General features: G+C 50.9%; 1 protein-coding gene across 1 annotated transcript in view; it reads left to right on the forward strand.

Moving 5' to 3' along the window:
* Window positions 1-4398, forward strand: part of SIN3B (SIN3 transcription regulator family member B) — a gene marked incomplete at its 5' end in the record, with an annotated part of 11954 nt that extends 7556 nt beyond the window's left edge. The window contains 8 exon segments of the mRNA XM_008940964.1: window positions 1-22; window positions 245-839; window positions 1321-1490; window positions 2033-2206; window positions 2487-2579; window positions 2860-2954; window positions 3408-3612; window positions 4023-4398. The exon segment at window positions 1-22 is cut by the window's left edge and continues 29 nt beyond it. Of these exon segments, the coding sequence (XP_008939212.1) occupies window positions 1-22; window positions 245-839; window positions 1321-1490; window positions 2033-2206; window positions 2487-2579; window positions 2860-2954; window positions 3408-3612; window positions 4023-4253 (1585 nt within the window).
* Window positions 4399-11539: the final 7141 nt, after the last annotated feature.

Below are 11539 nucleotides of genomic sequence, written 5' to 3' on the forward strand. Positions count from 1 at the left end.
AATTGAGAGTGTCTATGATGAGGTGAGGAAGCGAGTCAATCACCCACCCTGTGTATCCTTCCTTTGTGGTATTACCTGGGTGCTCACACAGCCCCTGGGACCTCACTGAAGGGGTGGTGCTCTGAGGAGTTCGTGGCTGAAAAGGGCAGTCCCAGGAGCAGTGTTAATACTGGCTTATTTCTTCTGGCAGGCATGGCTCTTGAGCCATTGGAAGGGTCTTTATCTATCTGTCTCTTGATTACAGCATCAGGAGCAGCATTCAGAGGGGAGAAGTTCATCCACGAACGAGCCTCACCTTATCTTTATCTATGAAGACAAGCAGATTTTGGAAGACGCAGCGTCTCTTATCAGCTATTATGTGAAAAGGCAGCCCACTATCCAAAAGGAGGATCAAGCAACCATCCGGCAGATAGTGCATCACTTCATCCCTGAGCTGTTTTTCTCCCAGCCCCCTGAGCACAGTATTTCTGAAGAATCAACAGACGAGGACAGAGAAAACCATCAAGGGCAGAACCTGGATACTCCCGAGCTCCGGAAGAAGCACGTGCCTGGGCCTCCAGGCAGCCCTTTGGAGGCAAAAGCCACCTTCTGTGATGTGACAGCTGCAGAGCCCCACAACACCCTGGATGATGTTTACAGCCTGTTCTTTGTCAATAATAACTGGTATTTCTTCCTCCGCCTTCACCAGACTCTGTGCTCCAGGCTCCTAAAGATTTATCGTCAAGCTCAGAAGCAGCTGCTAGAGTATCGGACTGAGAAAGAGAGAGAGAAACTCCTCTGTGAGGGAAGAAAAGAGAAAACCAATGATCCAGCCATGGAACTGAGACTGAAGCAACCAAGTAAGAACCATCCGGGACGTAGTCCATTGTTAATGCTCTGGTTGCTAGAGCTGGGTTGTGTGTCTGAGGAACTGAGAGCAGCAGGCGAGGCTGTGAGGAAGGGAGAGATGCAGAGGCCAGTCATAGTTGTGATTTACCAGGGTAGCTGCTTTGTCATTTATCTTCTGAGGGCTCTCATGTGTAGTTCATAGAGACTTCATGCAAGCTCGCTGCTGTCAGATGTTCTCAGGTGTCTCACTATATTAATCTGTTGTTTTGATTTAAAGTGGAAATGGCTGCACAGTGAAATAGTTACCTGCACAGTGAAATAGTTACCTGCACAAGGCAGCTGTGGGAGTGCTGAGGTAGAACTGTCACAGCCTGTCAGCTGTCTCCTCCCAGAGAGCTGGCTGCACCTTGGGGGTACCCAGTGTCGTGGTTCTTGAGCAGTGCTGTCCCTGGTGTCTCCTGACCCCACCCTGCTCCCGTTCCCCCTGCCCAGGTGAGGTGGAGCTGGAGGAGTACTACCCTGCATTCCTGGACATGGTGAGGAGCCTGCTGGACGGGAACATCGACCCCACGCAGTACGAGGACACGCTGAGGGAGATGTTCACCATCCACGCCTACATTGGCTTCACTATGGACAAGCTGGTGCAGAACATTGTCCGCCAGGTAACTGCTTTGGTGGCTGTGATGTGTGTTTGGGGGGCCACACAGCTTCTTCTACAGGTGAATTGGTTTCTCACAGTACACTCTAGTGCAAAGGATTAATTAAAGTGACAGAAAAGTTTGATATGTAGGGGGAGCAGGAACAGAAGTTCAGTGAGGTAGTACAGCTTCAGTACAGGGAGCAGCTTAGAGGATTTACTCTTCTTGGCCTTTTCCAACATTTGTTAAGTTCCAGTCTTTTAAAAATTCTGCCATTCCCAAAGTACATCTAAGGCCAAACAAAAAGGCCCAGTCCTTTTTACTCAGATCTCTCTTCGAATTGCAGTTTTGTTACAGGTAAGGCACATCAGCCCCTCCCTCTTCTCTGCTCCTTTTATTGTAAAGTAATGAAAAAGAGAGTGAAATTTGTGAAGTCTCTGGAGTTAAAGCTTTGCTGCTTCATCTGAGGTGTGACGCTGTGCTGAGTTTTGTGCTCCTTTCATAACACACTGGAGTTAACTCTTGGCCCAGGCTCGCTGACTGAATTCCCCCTTTTTTAATGGAAGCTTCACCATCTAGTGAGCGACGACATCTGCCTGAAGGTTGTTGAGCTCTACCTGAACGAAAGGAAGCGAGGTGCTGCTGGAGGTAACTTATCCTCTAGGTGTGTCCGGGCAGCAAAGGAGACCAGCTATCAGTGGAAGGCTGAACGCTGCATGGCAGATGAGAACTGTTTCAAGGTAAGGACTTGCTGCCAGGGAGCTCTGTAACGTGACTGTGGCACTTTACCTGGGAGGAGTGGGTTTGGAAGCTCCAAGGCCACAACAGTGAGAGAGAGAGAGATGGAGAGGAGGTACCAAAGCAAGAGCACAGACCCTGCTGTGGCATCTGGGCTCGCTGTGAAGCCCTGCTGCTTACTCTTCTCCTAGCTCCTGTTTGTTGTCCAGCTGACTTGTGAATGCACAGCATTTTATTGTGAACCCATGTGGCCAATATCTTGTGCCTGTAACTTTATTACAGGTGATGTTTCTTCAGCGGAAAGGGCAGGTGATCATGACCATTGAGCTTCTGGATACAGAAGAAACCCAGACAGAAGATCCTGTGGAGGTCCAGGTAATACCACAGAGACCATGGTGTCTGCTGTACCACGGACAGAGCAGATGTCTAAGGAAGCTCTCCCACTTCCTTGTTCCAAACTGTGAGACTGCCAGGAGAAGTATACCTGGGAGGTGGGAAGGTGTGGGGCTGTGGTCGTGGACAGAAATGGGAAAGCCAAAGAGTTTCAATGTAAATCAGCTTCATAAAAAGCAGCTTGGAAATAAACTTGTTCTTTGCAGTGACGTTTGTCTCGGTGAGAGCAAAACCTGACTTGAAATGGGTTTCTCTTGTGTAGCACCTGGCTAACTACATGGAGCAGTACGTTGGGGTGGAAGGGGCTCCAAACAACCAGAACGATGGCTTCTTACTGAAACCTGTCTTCCTGCAAAGGTGAGCTCTCCTGCTCCTGGGCCACACCCCTGGCAGCATTCCTCCACGGCATTCCGCTCGGTGTGTGTGGCCCTGATTCTAGGGGATGATTCTAGGGAATGTGCTTTATGAGCAGCTCTAGGGAAATGTGCTCGTCTCCAAGCTCCAAAGGGGCTGTTGCAGTCCAGCACACTGAGTAAGAACGCTCAACTGAAAATTTATGAGTACTGCATTGAGGTTTGGTGATGAAACTGTTTAGAAAGGAGTGGGACTGTCTAAGCAGTCCCTTTGGGGAGGAATTTGAGGTCTAATTTGTTCCTGTTTCACTAAATATTTGTCAGAGGAAGATGCTGGAGAAAGTCTGAAAACTCAGAGTGGAAATACACGTTTCATACTTGTGCTGTCAGCTCTGCAAGCTTAGGAGAAGAGATAACCAAGGGTGACACGTGCTCCATAATCCTCGTTCTGTTCTAGAAACCTGAAGAAGTTCCGCAAGTGGCAGTGTAAGCAGGTGAGAGCTCTGCGGAGCGAAGTGAAGAGCTCCTGGAAGAGGCTGATTGGGGTGGAAAGTGCCTGCAACGTGGACTGCCGCTTCAAGCTCAACACCCACAAAATGATGTTCATCATGAACTCGGAGGACTACATGTACAGGCGGGGAGCTCTCTGCAGAGCCAAGCAGGTGCATCTCCTAGTACTCTCTCTGCAGCTCGGGCGGTAGCAGAGGTTGAGGACATGAGCCAAAAGACTGATAAGAAGTCTTGTGGCTGAATTCCTGCACACTGCACCCAGATGTTGTGTTGGAGAAACATGGAGGAGAGCTGACCGCACCCAGAAGTTACTGCTCTGTGTTGGAGAAACATGGAGGAGAGCTGGTAAATGCTCTGTACTGTAGTTTAGTTTAGCAGCCTTTTCTTTACTGTGCAGCTTGTAAGGGGGAACAGCAAACATTAAGGAATAGAGCTCTTTAGATGCAGGCCTGTGGCTTCCTGTTGGCGTGGTGTAAAGGGAGCACATCAGGCACACAACGAGGTGAGGGTGTTGGCGTCTCCCCCAGAAACCTCTCGGTGACTTTTACTGTCCTGCTTTCAGGTACAGCCAATGGTGCTGCTAAAGCACCACCAGCAGTTTGAAGAGTGGCACAACAGGTGGCTAGAGGAGAACGTGACCATGGAGGCAGTTGACGTCGTTCAAGACTGGCTAATGGGAGATGAAGACGAGGAGATGGTGCCCTGCAAAACCACGTGTGAGACAGTGAACGTCCACGGGGTCCCAGTGAACAGGTACAGAGTCCAGTACAGCCGCCGTCCAGCTTCACCCTGAGCAGACACCTGTTCCTGGGACCAAGACAAGTAGGAGCGTTGCTGGTGAAACACATTTACTCTGAGAATAGTGGTGGGAATGCAATGTATGTATTAATGATATTTATCCAAACAGCATTTTACTTTGGAATATGATGTATTTTCCATATGGCATAGACTTGTCTCCTTGCAGTGTAATCCTCCAGCTGTCACAAAGAGACTTTTAGAAGCTTTATGGGAAGAGGGCTCTTTCATGGCCACACACTTCTTGGTAGTTTCTGAGCTTTAGGCCGCCGCTGACCAGCCAGGACTCCACGGCTGAGAGACGGGGTCAGGCTCTGGGTGAACTACCACTAGTGGCTTTGTTGGACAGATGGAGCTGGGCTGTGTTTGAGCAGATGCTGGCAGATGCTTCCATTTTGAAGGGTCTAATGTTCTTTATCTTCCTGAATTTATGCCATCTGGGAGCCTGCAGAACTCTTCAGTGTAACCTCTGAGTGCCAGGGGGGCTGCGAGCGCCGTTCCCAGCCCCGCTCCGGGCTGCTTCGATACCCACGTGTGCTAACAAGGCAGTGGCTGCAGTATTTGCTATTGGTGCTCTGGTGAGAAAAATGCCAAAACTAAGACAAGTGAGCGGCGTGCTGAGCAGCTCTCACTCCTCAACTAAGTATTTTGGTGCATGAACTAAGGGGAAGAAGCCGGGAGAGCTGCAGTGCCAGGCCAGAGCTGCGTGCGGCCCATCAGCTGCACCCGACCCCGTCTCGTTGCTTTGTGAAGTTAGGACCTGCTGCAGACTCTGCCCTCTCGGCTCTGGAGCTGCTTGGAGCGTGTGCCTGGGGAGGAATATCCACTGCGAGGTCTGGCCTATGTTTATTTTTGGTTTTTTTTTTAATTGTGCATGTTGACGGGCAGCCTCTGCAGACTGTTCCCAGGCACTTTGCTTTCACTGCGCATGCCCGGACTCGCTGGCTCTGCTGGGTTGTAGCGCTGAAATCCCATCAGGAGATGGAGCCCTTGCAGCACGGTGTCTGCCCTGGAGCTCAGGCCTGTCCCCGGAGACTTGGCTGGTTCTGCAGGGTCAGCACAGATGCTGCATTGGCAGCGACACGTGGAAATCTGTAAGGGGCAGCATTCGATCCAGCCACAACCACCACAGAGGAGCTTTGCCACTGAACTGTGCTTCTCTCTAAGCCTTTTTGCAATGAAACCCAACAAAACCCTGCCCTGAACCATGCAGAACACGATGGCAATTGTTTGACTTCATCTTGTGAAAAACCATGGAAATTTCGTTGTGTCTGTCCTGCGTCTCCACTCTGTGACTCTGCTCTTGTTTGCCAGGGGCCAAGGGCGAAGGCTCTGTCCATGGAGTGTATTACAAACAGAATGTCTTGAGGCAGGTCCAACCTCCTTTCAGCTCTGCTTCCAGCTTTTTCCTGGCTTTTGGGGGAATAATAACCCCTTCACCCCGATATTTTTTGTGGCTTTGATCTTTAGGTTATAATTTCTGCCAGACCTAAGTAGCAGCCTGTAGGATTTGTCCTGAGTTATTTCCACTGTACAACATTTGGTTTTGCAATTGGCTCACTTGACAGTAGAAAAATTGGCCCTCGGGGTATGTTTAATAGAAAACTGTACTGACTCTTTTGTCTTCTTTGCAAAATAATCTGTAGGAGGGAAGGAGGGTGGCCAGTCTTTGGCATTCGTGGCCACTTGCACAACTGCTGCCAGTGGAGGATGTTTCATCAAGAACTCATGTTCTCCTTGTCTGGGTCCCTGTGAGATTCCAGTTACTGAGAGGAGCTGAAGGTTCTTCCCCTGCTCTTGTTGCAGCAGGTGGCGAAACGCCGCCGAGGGGGAGCAGGGGGACACACAGGATCCCAGTTCTGCTCCCAGACAGCTCAACGAAACCCGCCTCAGTCCTGCTCACCTCTCTGCTGTCCTCCAGTGGAGATGACAACTGTGCCAAATTTTATGGTTTTATGATACAGAAAAACGTTTACTAGAGAATAGGTTACAGCTCGTGGCTTCAAAGGCGTGTGAGCCCCAGTGTGCCGAGGTGCGGGGGGGCCGCGCCCACGCCCCCTCCTGCCCCATCACCCCGTCTTTAAGTGTACTTCAGGAGTTTTTAAGCATCCTTATTTTGTAAACCTTAATTTATAATCTGAAGGGATGAAGACGTTTGCCCTTGACTGTCTCAGAAGTGAGAGGAGCAAGCGGCGTGAAGGGAAGCAGCGGCGCAGGTTTGGGAGCGGCTCGCGGAGGTCGGGGAGTTTGAGCTGCTAGCACGACCTGGATTCAAGAGTTTGTTCTTCCATTTTTTTGAAGGATCTTTGCTTTTGGGCTTGTAATTGCTTTGCCAGCTCTTTGAATGTAGTTTTTTTTATATTTATTTGCACATTCAAGTAAAATAAAATATTGATTTTAAAAGTCTGCAGCTCTCACTGTTTGAAACTTATTTGAAATGAATTTAAACTTTCTGCCAATCCCCAGAATTCTTTGTCTCTCACCTGAAACTGAATTCTAAATGGTAGAAAAATTGAAAAGTTAGGTGAAGCTCCCTTCAGGCAGCTGCAAGAGAGGGTGCAGGGTGCTGTGGGGTGTGTGCCAGGAGGCAGCAAACCCTCGTCCTCACCCACGGTTCATTTCTAGTGGCACCTTTGCCATGAGAGGTGGCACAAAAACATGGTCCAGGCCCAGCCCCCAAGTATTCACACACTAAAGACAACAGCCAGCCAAGGAAAGCAGCTGATGCCAGTCCCAAAAGCTCTGAGCACATCTGCTACAGGTTAAGATAATACAATTGCAACCATGAAACGAGCCCCCCGCCCGCCTTCCCTCAACCTCCCCGAATTCCTGGGTAATAACACGTTTCACTGCGTTCCCTGTGAGCTCTGCACAACAAATGAATGTGTGGACTCTGCAAACCCAGCCTGTGCTGTGACCCAGATCTGACAGGAGGTTCCTTGACATCATTCTCAACACTCCTGTTGCCATAACAAAGGGCAGTGCTGCGTTCTGCTTGCTCACAGGGAAGCAAACTGCTGTTCTCCTCATAACCAGTCTCTGATGCATAAATTGCCTGGAATAGTTTGATTAAAAGGGTGGTAGTGGGGTCTCAGAGGACGCACCCCTCTTTACACAAGTCTTCTCTCAGAGATCTTGGACGCCTTGCAGAAAGGACATTCCCTGTGCTGGGGGGGAGGCACAGCCCGGTCTGACATCACCCAGCAGCCGCTGGGGATCTCCACCAGGGGACAGCTCTGGCAGCAACAGAGAAAGAGCTTGAAGAGATCTGTCAGGTTCACAGGGAGGAATCAGAATTGATGGTTTTCTAAATTAAATTAAGAGTTGCTAAAGGGAATCCCTGAATTTGGTATTTAACGTTTCTAGACTTTTTCTTTTTTACATGTTCCCACACCACAGTGCTGCACAGAGAGGAGGATGAGGCTGAGAACCAGCAAGAGGTTGTCTGGAAGTCTGTGTGGAAACGTGTTTTTCTTCATGCTTTAGCCATTCCTCTAGATTAGAACCAAGTAACTCAGTCTTGATGAAACCTGAGGCACTCTCTGCTTTCCACTCATCAAAATTAAAGACTAAATTACAGCCTAAGTCATTCTAAACCATACCTGTGCTAAAGGATGAATCCCAACAGATTGCACGTGCCAGAGCCTGCAAAGACAAATCTGGGATGGGGGATCCTGGTTCAAAGGATGCCTATTTCCTTGCCTATTTTTCTTTCAATAGGCAGAAGGTTTCTGTGCCTTGCAGCTCTAAGAAGGCTCAGATGCTCGTAGACCCAGTAGCTGGGAAAGGCAGGGCCAGCACAGCATGCATGGAAGATGTGAGGCTGTACTGGTGGACACTGGTGGAAGTGCCTCATGCTGCTGGTGCCTCATGCAAGCTCAGCCTGGGGCAGGTATGAGCTGCACGAAGCTCTTGGTCTTCACACCTGCTGGCTGCAGCTGAAGAACTCTCTGGAGCTGCTGAAGCAGAGCAGAAATAGCAAGACCCATTATTTGCCTACCCAAGTTCACTCTTCCAGGCCTTGAAGATGTCTGGGAGAGGCCAGGTGGTGGCTGTACCCTCCCCCTGAGCTTTACAACCCCCAGCCTGTTTTCCAGCATTACATCGTTTGGGTTCAGAGCCATGGAACAGAAGAGCCCCTTCTCCCAGGAGATGATCTGTTGCACAATGAAATACTTTAAAACCAAATTGTTACCCCCACAGGGCAGGGATCACACGACTTAAAGAGATGTTAACAAGCCATGACAAACCTCTGGCATTAAAATTTTCAAGCAAGCTGTTCTGCATCTAAAGCAGTCACTAAAGATCACACAGCATCTGAAAAATGAAGGCTACAGCAAGGAGTAACCTCGCTCTGCTCCACTCCAGAGACCTGCCCATAGGAAGCAGGGCTGTGATTTGCACACTATCTGAACCTGATTATGTCTAATTTTTTGCATACAGAGCATGGAAAGGATCCTGGCCGAGGCATGGAAAATATGTGGCCACATGAGTCATTCTGTAATGGTTCATAAATCCTGAGAGAATCACAAAAGCAAAACATCTAACATTGCATCTTCCCTGTTCCTGCCAGTGGAACTCCACCTCTCGACACGCTCGGCACAAGGATGTGGGAATATGGTGAAAGCAAAGGAAATAGGATCATTTTCTCCTTGGAATAGAAGAATCTCATAAAACAGCAGCCAGGCTCAGATTTGCAACCTTCACAGAAGAGGCCATTCATAAGCCGAGGAGAAAGAAACGAAGCACTCCTCAGGTTGCCAAACCAAATTTACAGTTCCTACTGCCCGGGCTCCAGCTTCTGTCTTCACTCCCTTGCAGAGCCAGGCAGAGACTCGAGAGCTAAAGCCTAAACCCAGCAGCCTCTCCAGCTGACCTCCTGCCCCACTGGCCTACCCCCTGCTGACCCCCGGGAGGTGGTGGCCACTGGGAAGTGGTCGTGCTGGGACTCTTCCACAGGTGGTGGGAGAGGCTTTGGGACATTGCTGTGCTGTGCAAGGTAGAGCACAGAAGGAGTTTATGCTCTCAAAGAGTTAGAGAAGAGGTGGCCAAGGAGCAAAAGACCTTAAAGGTTCACATCTTGAAAGCTAACATCTGCTAGTCCCTCTTAGAACATGATCACAGACTCCCAGCAAGGTGGGGTTGGGAGGGACCTCTGGAGTTCATCTCCTCCAACCCCCTGCTCCAGCAGGTCACCCACAGCAGGGTGCCCAGGATGGGTCTGAAATCTCTCCAGAGAAGGAGACCCCACAGCCTGTCTGGGCAGCCTGCTGCAGGGCTCCATCACCCCTCACCACGGGATGCATGTGGCAGCAGCGTCGCTCCCAGCCCTCCTGGGGCTTCACTGGGCAGAGACTGGACAAACACAGCTCTCCTTGGGCAAGAGAGACCAAAATTCACCATTATCTACCCCAGAGCAGGGACTTCCTGTCCACCCTGGCCCAGCCCCTTTCCTGCTGGCTGGAGCCTGGGGGGGTTATCAGAGGAAGCACGGGGGGTCCTCCAGCCGTGGGAGGTCCTCCAGCCGTGGGACCTCACCACTCAGCCTGGGTGTTGGGGCTCTGCAGGCTGGTGCTAGTGCTGGTGCTTCCAAACACAAGGGTCTCTGACCCCCAGGACTTTGGGGCAACCTCTGCACATGAGATCAAGAAGGAAGGTGCAGGAGCTCTGTCCCCTGAGTAGCCAGGGAGCAGGAGCAGGAATAAAGGAACAGGAGCCCTCTGGAAGGCCCAGCCTGATCTGATCTGGGGGCTGCAAGGCAGGCACCAAAATGCTTTAACTGCCACAAGATGAGGCTGCAAGAGCCCCGTGTGCTCCTTGGGAGCTGGGGAGGTTTGTCTGACCTGCAGCTCTCCTGCACCTCATTTATGCTTCTCTGAGGGGGTGAAATCTTCCCTCTCTGCACTACCAGAAAAGCCTTTTGAGTCAGGGCGTGGGGAAGGAGCTCAAACCTCACGCAGAGCCACTCAGGGCTCTCTCGGGTGGAAGGATGCTTGACGCAGGAGGTCAGAAGTTCAGTTTACACTGTAAACCAAATTCAAACTGCATCAAATCCGACCACACTTATTATTTCCAGGAATATTCTGGAGCAGGAAGGAGGCCCCAGTGAGTCACTCGAGGCATCGTCCAGCTCTGACGACGAGGTGCAGCCCCAACACAGGGTGGCTCTGGACCCAGCCCTGCAGCCGAGCTCCCCGCTGGGGCAACACGTGTGCGTGTGGTGAGAGCCCCCCACGCACCTCGTCCTCCACGGGACCAGCCTGGTGCTTCCTGGAGTTAAGGGCTAGCAGGAGGAAATGCGTAAGCATCACGAATCTGCCTTTCCCACCCAGCCCTGGGCAGGGCAGAGCTCTGCTGGGTCCTGCTCCAGGATGGAGACCCTGGGGCGCGGGCGGCTGGCACGCAGGCTGCTGCTCTGCTGCACCTTCTGGGGACTCTGCCTGGCCTCTTCAGACTACGATGGTGAGTGTGAGTCTTTGGGTGGAAAACTGCTGCTTCTGGGAGTACTGAGCGCTTAGTACCTTGATAAGATTCCTGAAAACTCATTCTTTTAAATCCTCTTGCATGGGAGCACGCTCTAACTGAGATTCCTGAGTACTGTAGTTGAAACAGGAGAGCAAGAAACTGGGAAGAGAAACTTTAGAGGAGAAGTAATATAGAGAACACTAGAAACTAAAACCTTTAGCTAAAATTTAAATTCAGACTCCCACAGCCGTGACTTTACCCTGGAGTGGCTTCAGATCTCGGGGTTCTTCCAAAAGCTGGGCAGAGGAATTGCTCTCTGCTCTCCCAGGCCTGCTGGTAGTTGTACAACTGAGTGATCACTTGTGAGCCGTGGGGAAGCCCATGGTGGAGGAAGGTGTATATTTTCTGTAAGGTTGCTGATGGTCGCTCCTGCATACCTACATCTGTCAGACAGCTTTTTCTGCCCATCACACCCCAGCCTTTTACAGCACACTCCCAATTGCAGGGACCTCAATGTCCAACACAAACCAGTCATTGGGGGAAGAGTCTGGTGTGCAGCCGGCTCTGCAAAGTACCCGTGTGGGGGAAGAGCCTGGTGTGCAGCCTGCTCTGCAAAGGACCCGTGTGCCTGCACAGCCAGCCAGTAACAGACTCTTTATCTGACAGCTTACTCCCAGAACAGCACCAACGAGCAGGGAACAGCACCAGAGATGACCCCCTGTCCCCGAGCCATCCCCGGGGAAAAGACAACCATAAACAACGTCACCTACCTGCTGATCCACGAGGCCACACGCTCTCAGCTGGGCAGCGTGGTCACCG

Source organism: Merops nubicus, unplaced genomic scaffold (genome assembly GCF_000691845.1).
Source record: "Merops nubicus isolate BGI_N331 unplaced genomic scaffold, ASM69184v1 scaffold22155, whole genome shotgun sequence".
Taxonomy (NCBI): Eukaryota; Metazoa; Chordata; class Aves; order Coraciiformes; family Meropidae; genus Merops; species Merops nubicus.